The 20,322-nt window shown below is 38.5% G+C and overlaps 1 protein-coding gene across 5 annotated transcripts in view; it reads left to right on the top strand.

Annotated features, from left to right (window-relative positions):
- Positions 1-5,149: 5,149 nt before the first annotated feature.
- LOC150086837 (ataxin-7-like) overlaps positions 5,150-20,322 on the top strand; it is a 298,875-nt gene continuing 283,702 nt past the window's right edge. For all 5 annotated transcript variants that reach the window (XM_090372777.1, XM_090372775.1, XM_090372778.1 and 2 more), the window contains exons 1-2: positions 5,150-5,243; positions 19,634-19,723. In XM_090372777.1, the coding sequence (XP_090228903.1) occupies positions 5,156-5,243; positions 19,634-19,723 (178 nt within the window). In that variant the 5' untranslated portion in view covers positions 5,150-5,155. The remainder of the gene's footprint in view (positions 5,244-19,633; positions 19,724-20,322) is intronic.

The raw sequence follows: 20,322 nt of genomic DNA, 5'->3' as shown, positions 1-20,322 counted from the left end.
ATGGGATACATACAAATTAACACATGACACAGAAGCCTATGATAGATACAAGTTGATATGCAACCAAGTTACAAAAGAGGTTAGGCAGGCGAAGGCAGATTACGAGAAATCCTTGGCAAGGGATGCAAAGAAAAACAGCAAAGAGTTCTTTACTTATGTAAACTCTCGAAGGAAGGGAATGAATCAGATTGGTCCACTTGATATTGATGGGTCAAGTGTTGATGATCCTGCTCAGGTAGCTAACAAACTAAATGAATATTTTGCATCGACATTCACACATGAGGAGTTATTCAGCGAGGGGAATGCCAGAGGTGTATTCAACTCTAGCAGTAAGCTACAGAATCTTGAAATAACTGGGAGTAAAGTGGAGGAGAAACTGTTGAAGATAAACACAAGAAAGGCACCCGGGGTGGATGGGACCTATCCAGTTATATTAAAGGAGGCAGCAAAGGAAGTAAGCAAACCCTTAGCCATAATTATGAGAGCTTTCTTGGACTCAGGGGAGGTACCCATAGACTGGAAATGTCCAAATGCGACCCCAATTCACAAAGGAGGATCAAAGGCTGACACAAGTAATTATAGGCCTGTGAGCTTAACTTCTGTTCCAGGAAAATTAATGGAGGCACTGGTTAAAGAAGCACTGCAGGATCATTTAGACAAGATTTCAGTTATAGCTCAGACACAGAATGGTTTTGTTAAGGGGAAGTCTTGCCTGACCAACTTGATTGGATACTATGATGCAGTCACAAAAGAACTGGATGCAGGGAATAACTTTGATATTATATACTTGGATCTTAGAAAGGCTTTTGATACTGTTGCACATGGAAGACTGCTACACAAATTGGAGCAGTGTGACATTGGAGGCAAATTGCTGCTATGGATAAAGGGTTGGTTGAGGGGGAGAAGACAGAGAGTGGTAATCAATGGACACTGCTCATCGTGGACTGATGTTATTAGTGGAGTCCCTCAGGGCTCAGTGTTTGGTCCATTATTGTTTTCTGTATTTATAAATGATATTGATGATGGTATATCGGGCTTAATGTCCAAGTTTGCAGACGATACAAAGGTTGGCAGGGTTGTCAAGGACACTACTGACACTATGCTGCTGCAACAGGATCTGGAAAGGTTGAGCAGATGGGCTGAGAGGTGGCAAATGAAGTTTAACATTGACAAATGTAAAATACTACACATGGGAAACAGCAACCCCAGAGCAACGTATCAACTCTGTGGTACTACACTGACAGTGGTAGAGAATGAAAGGGACTTCGGGGTGGTTGTGCAGGCAGATATGAAGTTCTCTGAGCAGTGCAGACGGGCTGCAAGAGTAGCTCATGGAGTATTGTCAATGATATACAGGAATTTTTCCAGCAGGGATAAGGAGGTGATTATTCCATTGTATAAGGCGATGGTCAGGCCACACCTAGAGTACCGTATACAGGTCTGGAGGCCTCATTTCAAGAAGGATGTAGAGCTGCTGGAACGAGTACAGAGAAGGGCAACAAGATTAGTGAATGGAACAAAGGGGTGCTCTTACGAAGAAAGGCTTAAGTTTTGCAAATTAGAGTGTCTGGAGACTAGGCACCAACGAGGTGATCTGATAGAGGTGTATAAAGCCTTGAATGATTTGAGCATGCTCAATGCTGATGGGATTCTTCCTCTAGCTCAGAAAAATCACCTGAGAGGGCATAAATTCAAATTGAGGAAAGACAGATGTAGGATAGACGTGCGGAAATTTGCCTTTAGCCAGCGGGTGGTTGGTTGGTGGAACAGATTTCCATCCCTTGTGGTGGAGGTTGATAGCCTAAATAAGTTTAAGGCTCAGCTGGACAGGTATTTTGAACGAACAGAGGGATGAAGTGGAAGTGGTTTTTTTTTTTTTTTTTTTTTTTTTGGCTGATGCTGCATAAGCTTGCTTTCTTGCATCAAATGCCTCTACTAATGCTAATGCTAATGCTAATGCTAATGTAATTTCTAAAATCTATACTGTTACCTGAGAGTCCGTATAGTACATGTACATTTAAAAAAATATTACATTAGGGTTACCCGTACATAATTACATTAACCCGTATTCGTGTCTGTAAATTGCGTGTGTTCTCTGGTCGATTTGCTTGTTTTGCTGGACGAAAAATCCCCAGTTTCGGTGAAAAAAACCTTGCTATCTACGCCTGAGACCGACTAACTCAGCCACGGAGTGAAAAAAAAACCCACTAAAGTTCCTCGCGTCACCGACGGGATTTGAACCCGGGCCTTTTCCACCCGGTGTGGGGGAAGACGGTGACGATACCACTGTGCGACCGCGCAGACACAGTACATGTATGCATCTATACACTTGAACTGAAAGATGAGTGTTGGACCTTAGAGTACGAGTAGTTCCAACTGAAGACTACATGAAGAATACCAACATACAATATTTTCACACATACCACTAGCCTTAGGTGTATAATATATCATTTTCTCTTATTTTTTTGTTGGAAAGAGAACTTATTGGGTAATCTGTATTTAACATGCACTTTTTATATGTTAGGAGTGGATAAATTATGTTTTTTTAAGTATCTTTGCCTCTGACCTATTCTCTTGCTACACGTTATCCTTAGTAATAATAATAAAAAAATAAATTTTCTGTTTATACTCCGGGACGACCAAACGGCCAAATGAGTTTACAAGATACACAGAATACAAGAAACAGCACTGTATTCAGCAGTCACGGGCTTAAATCCCGGTCACTCAAGGCACATGTACTTATGCACCCGCGCGCCTGACCACTGGGCTACGGCAGCCTTTTTAAAAGATCTATAGTAAAGAGAGCATAATAAGTATATTTATTAGCGGCATTCCGGGATCTGATTATAATATATGCACGCTTATAAGAGGATTTCGGAGTGAATTAGTCACATGACCGAAGTCGCAAATTCTCCTTATCATGACGATCAGTAGAATTTTAGGACATACGAGGTCAAATGTCCAATCGTAGAGCCACTAGACAGTCATCACTTAGGTATGCACGCGTTTTCTGGGACATCTTAGTATGCTGGTGTGCAAAATTTAAGGACCAGTCTGGTTTTCACCTGTAGCTTCTCATAGGAGTGGCCTGGATATGGGAAAAGCATAACAAAGGAACATCGTGAGGTATAGAAATGATGAAGGAAACAACATCGACGCAGCAATGGAAACAAAACGGTACAGAGGGACTTTGTACAAAAATGGCAACAAAGCACTGGCTGTCCTGATACAGATGCACCAAAGATGGAACAAAGGGAAGATGTGGTCCTCAGTAGGAGATATGGCCACCCCTAATGTCGATGCAGGCTTTGTACTGCCTGTCCATACTTAGAACAACGTTGTTGATAAGTTCTTGCAGTAACATCAGTATCAGCGCAGTATCATTGCAGTATCTGCGCCATCTGGTGTTGAAGATGGCGCTGACAGAAGGATAAATGAACATTTTCTTGTGGGCGTGGGTGTGCCGCTAGGCATCTCCCCAGAACACCCCATATGTGTTCGATGGGATTTAGATCAGTGGAACGCCAGGTCAATCCATACGAACAATGTTCTCACTTTCTAAAAGCATATCGACAGTTGCAGTGCAATGGGGTGTGGCGTTATCATCCATAACACGAACTCGGGGCCAATGGCACCTCGGAACAGACGCACATGGGGAAGGATTACCTCAGTATAGTAGTGTGCACCAGTTACAGTACCGTCTTCCAGTATCTTAAGTTGTGTACATCCATCCAAGATAACGTCTCCTCAGACGAGAACATCTGGACCGACATATCGATCCCTTTCAGTGCTGTTTGCGGGGTGATACCGTGTGCCAACCTCTCACCAGATTAGCTGACGTCCAGAATCGCTGCTGAGACTGAATCTACTCTCATCAGTAAAGAGTACCATAAGTAAAGATTTTGTGGTTGAAAAAAGAAATGTGATTACCCAACGATGCTCGATTTGCTGTATATCTACCTACCAACATAAAAAAATAAATTTCAGAAACTGCATAAGACATATACTTTTTCATGTTATTTATAAGACATTAAGCTATTAAAATAACCAAATAACCTTTTATAATTTTTAATAGATGTTTATACATGTTCTCAAAACGGTTTGACTATCCGCTGCTGTGATAATTAAGACAATGAAATTGTGTTAATTATCACAGCAGTGCAAACTCGTCTTTGCAATGGGTTGCACTAGTATTGCACCATTTTCAAACAGATTGCCTCTCTAATAGGTTTACTGCGATTTTTTATGACAGCCTGTCTGAGAACTCACTGGTCCCTCATTGAATATCAGGTGGTCTCTAATAACAACACTTCGACAAAACAGTTCTAAAGAAGTTGTTCTATCTAAGTTCCGTGCTATATGAAAAATCAGTTTTGAAAGTTGTAATGTAGCTATATATTATAACTTTGAAAACTGATTTTGTGATATAGCTAAAGCTATATTGCAACTTTCAGTTCCTCGGTATTGCATAACTTGAAAGTAATGCAATACCGCGCAATTCGTTACAAAGGCAAGGTTGTTGCGGTGTGAGAATTAAGACCATTGCATTGTTCGTGTACTTTAAAGCCGTCAAAACAAATGAAAGTACAACTGTGTCAAAACAAATGAAAGATAAATAAATGCTTACAGATGTAAACAAGTTCAGTTTGTGCGTAATATTTATTGAATGTGCTTCTCTAAAACTGCTCAACTAGTTTAAAATCCGGAAATTTTAAACTCGAAAAATTTAAAAAATTTTAAAACCTCTCAGACTCAGAGGATCCCGGATTTTAAAGCGTTTTCTGTATTTTGATTCATGATTTCTGATTTCTCACACTTTTAAACAACTGCTTCAACTTTTGTTCATGATTTCTGATTTCTCACACTTTTAAACAACTGCTCCAATTTTTGTTCATGATTTCTCACGCTTTTAAACAACTGCCCCAACTTCAAACTTGTTTCCATGACTTTCAAGCAGGAAGTTGTAGAAACAAATTTTGCTAAGCTGATTCAACAACGGTTAAAAATCAAATGAGCGATGCACTTTGTAAAAATGTGCAAGAAAAATGTTTGCTTCAATTGAAAGCACTCGTTATAGCGAACTTATCCTACTCGTACAACGAACTTCTACTGTTCTTATATTGTACTGTACGTAAACGATTTGAGAGGATTCAAAATGGCGGCAGCGAGTGCTTTTTCGTCTGGAATTGAAAAACAGCTGTGTAATGTCTGGACTGGTTGCGTTGATTTTAAAATTTTTCCAAGTGAGCCAAAATTTATTTAAGATGTACTCTAGTATTTTATGTTTGTTGATTTTTCTTTTCCAATTAATCAGCTGTAAGTCGAAATCATACGGTTTTGTTGATTTGCAGTTAGAACGGCCACAGACGGTTTGTTGTGATTTCTGTTTTGAAGTTAAATTTGTAATGAAGGATATTTTTCATTATTGCCATGTCAGCAGAATTTCACTGAAATATTGGATTTTGAAAATGAAGTTAATCTAAAATTATTGTTAGTTATGAACTCTGATAATGATTGTTTCACCCTTTAACTTTTGTTTGTATCGATTTTTTGAAATTGATCATTTGATACTTACTATTATAATAATTTTATTTACTTGTTACGAAGCAGAATCAGATATCAGAAATGACAGTAAGTGAAATTTTATTAATTTACACTGAAAACAGTTGGGGAGGGGGGGATATGAATGCCGAAAAAAAAAAAATCCGTAGATATCATATCGCAGAAATTATTAAAGTCGGAATTATATGTATATATTTCCAAGTCATAGTATCTAAATTACAGGTAGTAGTAGTAGTGGCATGTGATGCAAGAAAGCAAGTGCATGAGCTTATGCAGCATCAGCCAAAAAAAAAAAAAAAAAAAAAAATCCAGTTCCTCCTTAAATTTATTTAACCTGTCAACTTCCACAACGACAGATGGAAGTTTGTTCCAGCAATTAACCACCTGCTGGCTAAAGGCAAATTTCCGCACATCTATTCTACATCTGTCTTTTCTTAATTTGAATTTATGCCCCCTTAGGTTCGTAATCTGAAAAGTGGAAGGATCCCATCAGAATTCAGCGTGCTCAACCCATTTAAGGCCTTATATACCTCAATCAGATCACCGCTCAGGTGCCTAGTCTCCAGCCACTGCAGTTTGCAGAACTTAAGCCTCTCTTGCTAAGAGGATCCCTTCATTCCCCTCACCAATCTTGTTGCCCTTCTCTGTACATGCTCAAGTAATTCTACATCCTTCCTAAAATGAGGCCTCCAGACCTGTATGCAGTACTCAAGGCGTGGCCTGACCATTGCCTTATACAGAGGAACAATCACCTCCTTCTCCCTGCTAGCAAAATTCCTATATATCATTGACAAAACCCCATGACCTGCCCTGGCAGCCTGTCTGCATTGCTCAGAAAACTTCATATCTGACTGCAGAATTACTCCCGCCGACCGGGCTAGCCGGGTGGGTAAAGTGCCTGCCTGGCAACCCAAAGGTCGCGGGTTTGAATCCTGCCTCGGGCTTGGATCAGAGTATTGCAAAAACCTTGGGAGGAGCATTATGGCCACAGAAGCCGATGCGCCAACAACCACCAAAAAAAAAAAAAAAAAAAAACAATTACTCCCAGGTCTTTTCATTTTCTACCACCTTAAGTGTAGTACCACACAGTTGGTATGTTTCTCTGGGGTTACTTCTACCCATACGCAGTACTTTACATTTAATAAGGTTAAACTTCAGTTGCCACTTCTTAGCCCATCTGCCCAAATTATCTAGATCCTGTTGCAGTAGCACACTGCCATTACAGTAATTAACAACCCTGCCAACCTTTGTATCATCTGCAAACTTCGACATTAAGCCTGATATACCTTCATCAATATCATGTTACTGGGTTGTGAATAAACCTGCTTCTTGAAAAGAAGCAGATTTATTCACAACGCAGTAACCTGTAATTTAGATATTATTAGTAAACAAATATGACAAAATGAAAAAAATAATTTTATAAAAATGTTTATATTTAAAAGAAAATTGAATTATAAAGGGTTCAAATCAAATAACATGAGTAATAAGATTTTTAAACAATAAACTTTAATAACTATAAATTTAATCAGACATGGGCAGTCACTCAGGAATTATATTGGCTTTATTTGAACGAATTGGAAACAGTCCATTGAGTAAAGGTTTATTGCAATTTCAAAACAATGTTCTTCGTTTCTCCTACAGCATAGAAATATTTTTCAAATTCCTTGTCAGAATTAGCAGATTTAATCTTCTGCTTCTAGTATGGTATTTGATAGGCACCAGTTTTAAATGTTTCACTTATTTTTTTAAATTTGTAAATGAAATCAAATCCTCCTATGTACCCTTACCCACCAGTATTCTATAACTAGTTATGCAGTATTTTCTGTTTTCATTGTGATAAACTATGAATTATTAAATTTATATTAAATTTTAGTTTGGCATTTAAAAGAGGCTTAAGTATTAATTGCACTATGTCCAGACTATACTCTAAAGTGCTTCAGAGTATAGTCTGAAACACTTTAGAAATTATGACAGGAGGTAAAAGATAAGATAAGTGAAGAACAAGGTGGATTTAGGTCAGATCGCTCTTGTGTGGACAATCTATTTAGTATTAGTAATGGCCGCATGGTGCAAGAAAGCCTATGGCTTATGCTGCACCAGCCAAAAAAAAAAAAAAAACCTGAATAAAACAATGATAAAAATCAACTATTAATTAATAAAAGAAAAGGAAATTAAACCTATCATCCTATGTGTTTCCCTCACCTGAAGGTACTATCCAGATGACCTTTGAATTTCCCCAAACTCTCAGCCTCTACCACCCATGTAGGCAACTTATTCCAGTAATTTATAACTCGCTGGCTAAAATAAAACTTCCTGCAGTCTAATCTAAACATCTCCCCCGGTAACTTGAATTTATGTCCCCTAGTTCTAACATCATTTATAATCTTGAAAATTTTGTCCTCATTCATTTTACTGATGCCCCTCAGAGCCTTAAACACCTCAATCAAATCTCCTCTAAGGTGCCTAGTTTCCAAACTCTGCAACCCACATATTCGAAGTCTTTCTTCATAAGGACGCCCTTTTGCCGATCTCACCAGGCGAGTTACCCGTCTTTGCACCCTTTCAAGAAGCTCGATGTATTTCTTTAGGTGCGGTCTTCATACTTGAACACAGTATTCCAAGTGTGGTCTAACAAAAGCCTTATATAATGTGATTATCACGTCCCTATCTCTACTTGCAAAAGTTTGATAGATCATCGATAGAACACCATGGGCCTTCCTTGCAACCTGTTTACAATGCTCAGAGAATTTCATGTCTGACCGTATCGTAACACCCAAATCCCTTTCCTCCAGTACTGGGTTTAGTTGAACTCCACAAAGTGAATAAGTTATTTTGGGATTACTGTTTCCCAGGTGTAGTACCTTACACTTTGTTGGATTAAAGCATAGCTGCCATTTTTTTGACCATTCCTGAAGCCTATCTAGGTCTCTCTGAAGAAGCTCAGCTTAACAGTGATCATTAACTACTCTACCAATTTTAACATTATCTGCAAATTTAGACATCACGCCCTCTATCCCTTCATCGATGTCATTTATGAAAATTAAAAACAACGGTGGTCCTAATACTGATCCTTGGAGAACCCCACTTCTTACATCAACCCAATCTGAGGAATAGCCATTTATCACAACCCTCTGCCTCCTGCCCCGAAGCCATCCTGATATCCATCTAAGGATTTTCCCAGTGATTCCAACCTGTTCCAGCTTATAAAGCAACTGCTCATGTGGGACTGAGTCAAAGGCTTTGCTGAAATCTAAATAAACAATGTCGAAATTATTCCCTAAATCCAGCTCATGAGTGACTATTCCAAAATAGCGAACCAGATTTGTTAAACATGATTTTCCCATTACAAAACCATGCTGAGTATCCTTGAGAATTTCAGTTCTATCCAAATGATCCTGAATTCCACCCTTGATCATTGCTTCCATGATTTTCCCTACTACCACTGATCAGACTGACAGGTCGATAATTTCCCACTTCACTCTTAGAACCACCCTTATGTGTGGGAGATATATTGGCACTTTTCCAATCCAATGGAATCTCCCCAGAGTCTAGTGATGCTCACATAATTAGCCTCAATGGTTCAATGCACTCACTTGCTGGCTCCCTTAAGATTATAGGGTATATTCCATCAACTCCAAGAGCCTTACTGGCCTGTAGGCTCGAAAGTTTTTTTCATTAAATAATCTTGTGAAATTTCAATATCATTAATTACATATATTTCAACTTCGCTCCCACAATTTCCCATTGCCACAAAAGGTTTTTCTTCTGTATTTGTTCTACAACAGCTAGTGGAGAAAAGAAAAACAAAGAATAAAGATACCTTCTTTGCATTCATAGATTTAGAAAAGACTTACGACTCTGTTCCAAGGAAGGAGTTATGGAAAGCCCTTAAAAATGTCAGTCATCCAGAGCTTGTGGAACTAATTCAGGAATTTTACAACTACAGCATGCCATATATTAAAGTTGGGAATACTTTATCTAACCAAATCTATACAACAAAGGGGCTGAGAGAAGGATATAGCCTATCATTTTTATTGTTTAATGTTTTCTTGGAATGTGCTTTACAAGAATGGAAAATAAGCTGTTATGGAATGGGAGTACCAATCAACGACAAATATCTTTTGCCAATGATCAGGTTATCATTGCACAAGAAGCTTATGATTTAGAATACATGTTGAGAAAATTGCATCTGACATATGACCAATGGGGGGCCTCAATATCAATTTTACAAAGACAGAATACCTAAGCACAGCACAGCTTCCTGATGAATTGGAAGTTACACAGGCTATACATCCACAACCTGTTGACTTTTTCAAATATCATGGTTGTAGATTAACTAAAGGGGTGTTGGGGAAAGAGGAACTTTACACACAAATTAATTAATTGGCAGATTCTTAGTGCCCTCAACGCTATATGGTGGGACAACAATATCTCCCATAGAACTAAAAAAACATATTGGACAGTTATTAGCGGACTTTGCTATGGTGTGAGGTGTGGACACTGAAAGAAGGTGACAAAAAGAAGCTTAGGGCACTAGAGATAGACTACCTACATTGGAGTAGTAGGGTTTCTAGGCTAGAGAGGATAATGTACAAGGATACAAGAGGACGTATGCATGCAAATGAAGATATTGAACAAATAGAAAAGAGAAGGTTGAGATGGTTTGGACAACTGCTGTACATGAACGAAGTGAGATGGCCTAAAATTATATATGAATGGATACCACAAGGGAAGAGAAGGCAAGGACGCCCTAGAAAAACATGGAAGGAAGGTGCACAGCCACGAGAAAGAGAAATTTGAAAGCTGAAGATGCCCAGGTCTGGCGACTTTGGAAAATGGGAATGATGAGGTGGCGATCTGCTGTATGAAGTCGAACATAGATAGATAGCATTTAAAATACATCTGGTGAAAAAAAGTGTCCGTCTTCTAGGCAACTCCCATTCCCAGGTGGTATCTGTGATATGCCAGTGATGGGTGTTTAATCTTTCTGTTGAACTTTGGTTTTACTAGCTAACTGTGAACTACTGACAGAAATATAGCTATTCATGTTATGTCTGCCAGACTCCACATGAAAAGATTTTGGCAGATACAACATGAATATTTGTTTTGAATTAAATATAACAATTTCTGGATTGAAACCAACACATTTGTGTTTCAATCCAAACGATGATTTACCTTGAAAATTATATATCTCTATACATTAAAAAATTTTCCTCCTAGTGATATTTATTCGAGCCAATGGGAGAAGAGGGAAGGGCAATTACGTCACTACAAATGTGCAGGTAAATAATTGCATAGGTCATTTCCTGATTAAATATTGACCAGTATATTTTGACTGGTGTGTCTTTTATGTAGAAAATATTTGACTTACTCTGTCATACCTCTACATTTTACTTAGAAAATCATGTATGGGGGTTGGCGAGAAGGGGTCGAAGCCTCCTAGTAATTTGATTAAGATGGTTTTTATTATTATTTTTGGTTTCTCTCCTTTATTTTTTTCAATATCTTTTAATTCAATTTAGTTGATCATCTACCTTAGGCATCTGTGTCTCATGCATTTTTTTTTTCTCCGCCACAAGTCTCATTAGGTCATCTGACATCCATTTAGGTCTAAATGGATGTCAGAAAATTTAGGCCTAAATGAATGCCTAAACCTTGAACGGTATTTCTTAGTTGGTATGAAAAGCCTAGTAGCTTCCAAGATTAATTCTTTGAATTCTTCCAATTTAGACTTTGCTTTTGGTAACGTCATCAATTGGTCCTACTGTGTAAAATTTTAAAAATCTCCTAGATCACTTTAGTCACCTTTATGAAAGCAAAAACCCTTCCCTTTACCCCTGATAGTAGTTACATCTTTAAATTAATCCCACGTCAGTACATTGTGATCACTGCCACTTAGTGGTTTCTTTATCTGCAGATTCTTAATGCATGACGAATCACTGCTGATAATCAGATCAAAAGTTATTACTCCCTCTGATTGCTTCTCAAACATGCTACTATAGAAAACAATCATTCAATAAATCCACAAAAGTCTTGCTAGTGTGTGAGTGATCAACCCAAAAGTTCCAGTTTATATCTGGGAAATTAAAATCCCGAATTATTAGACAATATGATCTACCGGCCAACTCTCTTTGTATAGTTGTTCGATGTACTCATCAGAGTCATTAGGCCTATAACACACTCCTACTCTGAACTTGGTTCTCCCAGTGCTTATGTCAACCAAATTATGTCAACTTCCACCCATGTAAACTGCATGCATTTCCTTAGATTTTGTTTCTTAACTAACAGCATCACTCCTCCTTCCCTTCTATACTTTCTGTACACATTGTACTCCTCAAATTCCAATCGTGCATTGCTTATCTCTGTGTGATGCCATGTCTCTGATATCCCAACAGCATCAGCCTTTGATGTTTTCACCAGCACCTCAAATTCATCAAATTTATTTTCTATACTCTAGCATTGGTGTGCATACAAGTATACATGCACCTGTTCTTACTCTTATTTAATCCCTTTGAAATCCCCTAACACAACCATTGTATTTACTTGTTCCATGATGACTCCCAGCAGTCCTTGAAATCCCCAGTACCATGCTTTCCAGGCTGCTGCTCATTCCAGTGGAAGCAGTGCAAAAATCACTTTCACCTCCGCTTGTGCTACTGTTAATCTATTAGTCTGTTAATTTCCCAAGCTAGCAATTTTCCGATTCACCTAACACTTCCTAGATAGCATTAGCAAATATTCTTGCTTTAGGCACCCCCCCCCCATTGTCTTTACCATGTCTGTCTATCCACATCTTGAGAGAAGAGACTTAAAAAAGGAGTGTATTGGAGAAGAGTAATAAATATTACACAATTGTGATTAAACCAAACATCTTAGTTTAGAGAACATAAAACTATAGAGTTTTGTTAAGTGTTCTATAAAGTTACAATCGTAGTAATTAATTAATAAGGAGATCTATATTTACTTTTCACTTTTATTAATCACAAAAAAAAAATAATAATCAATTTAAGAAAAAAAATTGAATGCACACGAAATGTAATGCACTCCATACATTAACTATATCTGGGAAATTAAAATCCCATATTATTAGACAATATGATCTACTGGCCCACTCAACATATAACATGTTATATGTTGGTGTTGTATATTTATTTTTTTCAATCACATGGTATGGGCACTTCCGTGGGCAGGAGCAGCAGTGCGTAGCACACGCTTCTCGATTAGACCGGGGTTCGAGCCCGTGCCCACCAAATATGGAAGATGCAGAAAGGTCAGGGAATGACCACCGTATCCAGGGTGTCTCAAAAATATTGGTACAAATGTTTAGGGGAGGTAGGTAACATCTAAAGGAATGTGATTCGCATAGGAACCCATAACCGGAAACGTCACAGGAAAGTAGTAGTAGCAGAGGCACAAGAAGCAGAATTGACACAGGACAGTAATTAGTGGCAAACATTTATTTGACATAATATTAATAATAGAGTATGAGATGGATGCATTTCATGATGTTACAACAGATGCTCGAAGGTTCCACCATGAGACTCGATGCATGCGTGACACCGATGCAGCATGGATTGGTGGACACGGTCGAACACACCTGGAGTTTCTTTGACAGTAGCAGCAGTGCAGACGAGTCTCGCCACGAGATCCATTTCCGTCTCCACAGACGATTCATACACGATAGATTTGAGGGCCCCCACAGAAAGAAATCAAGGCTCGATAAATCAGGTGAGCATGCGGGCCAGGCAATGGGTCCACCATAGCCAATCCATCGACACCCAAAATGCCTGTTCAAATGGTCATGAACACACCTTCCATAATGAGCAGGTACCCTGTCATGTTGAACCAAATGTTGCATCTCACGTTTGTTGGAATATCGTCAAGTAACCCTGGTAGAACTTGTTCAAGAAAGATCCGATATTTAGCGGAGTTCATGCGGGATGGTAACAGGTATGGGCCGACTAAGCAGTCATCGACCATACCTGCCCACACATTAATTGCGAAGCGATGTTGTGTCGCACGGGGGCGCACACTGTGTGGGTTGTCGTGAGCCCACATACAAGCATTGTGCTGATTGAATAAGCCTCCCCGAGTGAAATAAGCCTCATCCGTGACCAAAACATAGGCCAGAAAATTTAAGTCTTGAACACTTTCTTGGAGAAACCACTGTGCAAAAGCCACACGTGCAGGATGATCTTGGGGGAGCAGTAACTGAACCTCTTGTAGATGAATGGGGTTTAAGGAATCGTCGTGCCAGACACTCTGTACACTGCAATGAGACACTCCTAAGGCAGAGGCAGCGGCACGTGTGCTGGTAGTAGGATTATTCTGGACAGCATTCAACGCACTTTTTTCCATGGCGGGAGTTCGCGTCGAACGTAGTCTGCCCGCACTACTCATGTTACCTCTAAATGACCCATAATTGCACACATTTTGATGCACACGTGCAAACAAACGGTGGTCCGGTACATGTCTGTCTGGGAAGTGTTCTCCATAAATTCATTGAGCGGCTCGTCCATTGCCCTCTGGTAATCCATACGCTAGGTGCCTGTCTGCCAGCTCACAGTTCGTATATTGATGCATGCTCTTCATGCGGCGACTAGTGCTTGAATGAGTAAACCAGAAATTTTCCCTCTCAACAGCACCATCTTACGGTGACTTTCCCTCTCAACAGCACCGACTTACGGTGACGTTTCTGGTTATGGGTTCCTATGCAATTCACATTCCTTTAGATGTTACTTACCTCCCCTAAACGTTTGTACCAATATTTTTGAGACACCCTGTATATCCCTGGAGCAATATGGCCTTAGTTGCTAATGCTCCTAAAAACCAAATAACAACAACAATATGGTATGCTCTTTTCATTAAAAATCTGTTTCATTAATTTTATTAATTCTGCAGTTAGCTTTTCTCCTCAATATTTTAGTAAGTCATTATTTTGTTTATGCTTACTTTTGTTGTGACTTTCCAAGTTTGCAACAAATTTTAATGTTCACACATTCAAATTTCATCCTTTTCAATACATGCAACAAATGAGAAAAAGGGGTGTGAATCATCTTGGCTCACTGGATAAGAATGGTGTAAATGTTATGAGCCCATTTTGCATCTGCATTCATACTTTAAGGAGATTTTAGGGATAGGGATTCCAGAACTATATTAAATTCTAATAGGGAGCTAAATGATTTTGTGAAAATTGGGAGGAAAGTGGAAGAGAAATTGTTGAAGCTAAAAATAAATAGGGCTTCTGGAGGAAATGGGAGCTATAACATTGTAGTAAATCACTAGCTGACACATGCCTAAAATGCACACTGACTGGTGCACCTGAGTCCTCCATGGTGCCATGGAAACGTTTGGGATAAAGGCAATAATTAATTTAGAATTAGGCAGTTCTTAATGTATCCATTATCTTAACAGTATAGTGGATATAAGAAGAAGAAAAAATATGCAATTTTTAAATTATTATTAAATGTGTGAATTTTTTTTTAAAACAAATTAACATTTAAACAGGATTAAACATTATCACAAACTACTTAGATAATTTCATAAACATACATAAGCATAGGTATCCTATGGAATATCTACAGAGGTGAAAGTGATTCTAACACTGCCTCTATTGGAATGAGCAGCAGCCTGGAAAGTGAGGTACTGGGGATTTCAAGGGCTGCTGGGATTCATCATGGAACAAATAAATACATGGGTTGTGTTAGGGTAACTAAGAGTAAGAATAGGTGCATGTATACTTGCATGTACACCAATGCTAGGAGTATAGCAAATAAATTTCATCTATTTGCGGTGCTGGTGAAAACATCAAAGGCTGATGTTGTTGGGATATCAGAGACATGGTGTCACACAGAAATAAGGAATGCAGAATTGGAATTTGGATAGTACAATGTATACAGAAAGGATAGAAGGGGAAGATGGGTGATGCTGTTAGTTAAGAAACATAAAATTTGTAGGTTGGTCACTCACACACTAGCAAGACTTTTGTGGATTTATTAGATGATTGTTTTCTACAGCAGCATGTTCGAGAGGCAACCAGTGGGAGTAGTACATTTGATCTGATTATCAGCAGTGATTCTTAATGCTTTAAGAATCTGCAGATAAAGGAATCACTAGGTGGCAGTGGTCAGAGTGTACTGATGTGGAATTAATTTAAAGATGTAACTGCTATCAGGGGTAAAGGGAAGGGTTTTTGCTTTCGTAAAAGTGACTACAGTGGTCTAGGAGATTTTTTAAATTTTAAATTTTTTAATACCAATTGATGATGCAAATTCAAAAGCAAATTCTAAATGGGAAGCATTCAAGGAATTAATCTTGGAAGCTACGAGGCTTTTCATACTACTATGAAATACTGTTCAAGGTTTAGGCCTAAATGGATGTCAGATGACATAATGAGATTTATGGCAGAGAAGAAAAATGCATGGGATGCATATAAATTATCAGGAAACACAGATGCCTGTGGTAGATATAAGATAGTCTAATCAAGTCACAAAGGACGTTAGGGAAGCAAAGGCAGATTACGAGAAATCTTTGGCAAACAATGCAAAGAAAAACAGTAAAGACTTCTTTACTTATTTAAACTCTAGAAGGAAGGGGGATGAATCGGATTGGTCTACTTGGCATCAGCAGTTCTTTTGTTGATGAACCTTCTGAGGTAGCTGACAAACTGAATGAGTATTTTGCATCTACATTTACACATGAGGACTTCTGTAGGGAAGTAGTGGCCAGAAGCTTGTCAAACTGAGAGCAAAGTGGGGAAGAAATTGTTGAAATTAAACATAAGAAAGGCACTTGGGATGAATTGAATCTATCAAGTTATATTAAAGGAAGCCGCAAAGGAAGTATGCAAACCCTTAGCCATAAATATGAAAGCTTCCTGGGACTCAGGGGAGGTTCCCCATGGACTGGAGATGTACAAATGTGTCCCCAATTCACAAAGGAGGATCAAAGGGTGACACAAGCAATTACAGAACTGTTAGCCTAATTTCTGTTCCATTTTTTAAAAATTTTTTTTTTTTTTTATGTAAACCCCAAACACGAGAGGTATTAGAACCTATAGTACTTAGTACCGTGCTTGGGTTGGAGGTTGAGAAAACGAAAGAAGATATTGGTTGACATTGGACTCGAACTTCTGTAGACTGTAATTTTCAGGAAATACATATGAAGGAAGAAAACGGCAGTTGAATGAATAAACGAGGAAGATGAAAAGTTGGTTCTGTGAGTTTGAAGTTGGACAGTAAATGGATGTTGGCTGGTGGCGACACGTGTTCGGACTGTTTTGAAAGAGAGAGCGGGAATTATAGAAGCCAATTCAGAAGAGTGGCCATGGAAGTATCTGTAGAAGAGGCATGCAGCAGAAACAGTACGTCTATGAGAGAGCGAGTGGAGAGACTCTGTTAAAGATGAATCATTAATTAACCTAACTGCTCTCTTCTGAATGGAATCAAGAAGCCTGAGAGAGGTTTTGGGGGCACCACCCCAGATGTGGGAACAATATTCCATGGCAGGGCGGATTTGCGATTTATACAGAGTGAGCAGCTGTTTGGAAGAAAAGTAAAGCCGAGAGTAAAAGAGAAAACCAAGTTTTTTAGATGCAGAGGAAGCAATATTTGTAATGTGCTTGTGCCAAGGGAGATTAGAAGATTAAATTCTGACCTGTTGACAGACTCCTACTTGCTGATGCTGCCAGAAACCTGATGTGCATCCAGGCATGGGTTGCTGCCAGCAGTAAATTTATAGGTGAGGGATTAAGTCTATCAGCCAATAGAATGATGCCATGTTTTCTATCCTGGATCTGGTGGTTCTTGTGTAGTGGAAACCTGGGGCGACCTTTGCTCTCATACTCTCGACATCAGTGTGCAGGCTGGTTCTGGGTGGCTGGAGAGGGTTGTATGTGGACCATTCTTCCAGTAGTGTGGATTATTTTCTTTTTCATCTATTTTCTTATTGAAAAGGTGGAAATTTTGTGGGTTGAATTTGACTCTCTGTTGATTGCTGAGGCTCTGAACATTTTTACAAAGAAGGCTTCTTTCAATTTCCTTCTGTTGTATTGGTTGTGTCTGTAGAGAAGATTCTAGTGTTGTTGAAATATGGATTTCAAATGTGATCTCCCTGTAAACCTTGAAGAGCCCTTGCGTTGAAAGCAATTGCATAGCCAGTTATCAGTTTATATGGATGTCATGATTTGTATGGTGTGTTATTCTGTTGTTGTTGGCCTTTATGTGGCCAGCCAGTGACAGTCACCCAGTGTGTCACCATCTCCTGAACCAGGTACTATAAGAGAATGTCTGAATGGGAGCCTCCCATAATCTTGGGGTTATGAGAGGCTAGCCATTGAAAAACACTGACTGTCCTCTTAATTGCTAATAGCTGTATGGAGAGGCGAATGGAGAATGTTGGTTAATGGAAGGGAAGGTAGTAAAAGAGTTGGATTGGGAAAGAATAAAAGTAGGGGAAGGAAGGAAGAGGCTTCCCCTAATTAAATCCCATCCTTGGACTCAGTGGTCCACAGAAGAAAGCAGGTGGATAGAAGGAGAGTTGGAGAAAAAGTTGAAAAGTTGGTGGGGGGGGATGAGAGTTAGAGGCATTCTCAAAATTTCCATCTATAGGCAGGAGATGGCTGTATTAAGGCTGGAAGAGGAATGAACAGGAGGAAAAGGGAGACGAGGACTTCTGTTGGTCTAATCCTTGAAGCATCAGAGTTTAGTAGTATTTCATCTTCCCTAACCAGGAGGGTTAGTGATTAGCACAGATCCTGTACTGGAAGGGTATCTTCAGCAGTGTTAACTTGTCATCCCACCCCTGGGGACAGTTGGGGGGTAACATTTAGAATACCTGAAGGGAGAGCGGTTCAGGGACAGCGAGGAGGCTGAGGTGAAGTCAAAGACACTGATCAAGCATGAGCCACCTAACTGCCCAGAACTCTTTCCCTTCAGGTATTCTAATTGTTGTTCCCCTGCTTTCCCCAGAATTGATATGATAAGCTGACACTTCTTAATATACAATTCCAGGATAGGATCTATGCTGAATCCTATCCTCCTTTGTTGGTGGGATAGGAGTCAGCATAGATCCCTTTTCCCAGCATTTGTGGTTGAGGAGTTTCTCTTCTTGTGATTCTCTAAATCAGTCAATGACTGATTTAGAGAATGAAGAGAAAATTTAGGATGCTGTCTGACTTGCAATGAATGTTGGCTCAAGGCAGGGTGGAGAGAATCATAAAAATCTTGAAGGATTTTTGTACTCGGTTTGCTTCATAAGGATTCTTGCTCTGCTCTAAAGAAACCAAAAATGAAAATTTTGCAGGCTGCATTATGGCTTTGATTTATGCAAGAATAACAATACAGAACTCCAATTAGCAGACACTATTGAAAGTTATGAACTTAAAGATGATAATTAGGAGCATAGTTTATTAATAGGTGTCAGGAAAATTGAAGGTTCTGAAGAATTATAGCAAGAAGTCATAACAACAATGGATTCACAATGACAATTTGTTGAAAAATGAAGTTATGGACAATGCAGATATCATACAGGCTGTGAATAGATAGATCTACACATTAAGAAGAAGAAATTGGATCAAATCCAGAGTCAAAAATTTCTCATGCAGCAGCAAAAAATGCCATGGAAGCAGCTTTAATTATATTAACAATAGTCTAGTTTGATTCAGCAGTCAGTTATGTGATGTTTTTAAAAAAGTGGAGGGACTGTGTGTAAATGGTATTGCATTGCATTATCTAAATAGATGAAAGTTGCTTATTTTGTATAAACAAATTGTGTATGTACATGTTTTAAGTGAAAATATAATTTAAAGTAAAATAATTAAGTAATAAAAATTCAAAATAAAAAACTTATTTTTTTAATAATTTTCCACTTTAACTGACTTTTTTTTAACTGACTAACTGCCAGTTCTTATGTCAGATAAGAGGGCTTCTAGTTTATACTTATTTAAATATACATATATTTAAGCATATTATATTAATTTTTTGAAATTTTTTCCATAATATATTATATAAACTTTTCATTTATACAACTGAATTAATATAGCTAATTAAAAATCTCATTTCTTTATGAGTAGATGAAGAAGAGGAAGAAGAAAGTCTAGAAAGCCTTGTGAAAGAAAATAGTTATACTACAAATGGCTATGCAATGAAACTTCAGAAAGAAGGTAAAAAATGAAAAAAAAAAAAAAACCTAAGTTTTTTTTTATGTAGTTTTAATAATATGTGATGAAGGACTTGAAATTATTTCAAGCAAGTATGCCTGCTTGGAATCACTTACAGTGGAAATCAATGAAACATTAAAAACCTGGTGTTTTGGAAAGAGAGAGACTGACTGACCGAGACTTTATTGCAATAGCATTTGATTGTACAGTGGTACCTTGGATTGCGAGTAACTTGGTCTACGAGTGTTTTGCAAGACGAGCAAAAATTTTTAATAAATTTTAACTTTATAAACGAGCTAGGTCTTGCAATACGAGTACAGTCAGTCCTCGTATAACACGTGTTTACACTACACGAATTCGATCATACTCGATTTATAAATAGGGGAACGATATCTTATATAACACGAACTGAATTCGCTTATGCACTATTGGCCTTTGTGTTTACAAGAAATGGCAGTCGGACCGGAATCAACCCAACACGATAGCAATGAAGAGAAGATTCTGAAAATGTATTTATGTGTTTTATATCAGTGAAGGGGAAACACATTTCACCATAATAACGTAAAAACCAACACAATTCCAGTTATCGGTATAATCGCAAA

The sequence above is a fragment of the Mastigoproctus giganteus genome, chromosome 4 (assembly GCF_048544385.1).
Source record: "Mastigoproctus giganteus isolate SK-2022 chromosome 4, ASM4854438v1, whole genome shotgun sequence".
Taxonomy (NCBI): Eukaryota; Metazoa; Arthropoda; class Arachnida; order Uropygi; family Thelyphonidae; genus Mastigoproctus; species Mastigoproctus giganteus.
The sequence above is the reverse complement of the archived record's forward strand: the minus strand, read 5'-3'. Positions and strand labels throughout refer to the sequence as shown.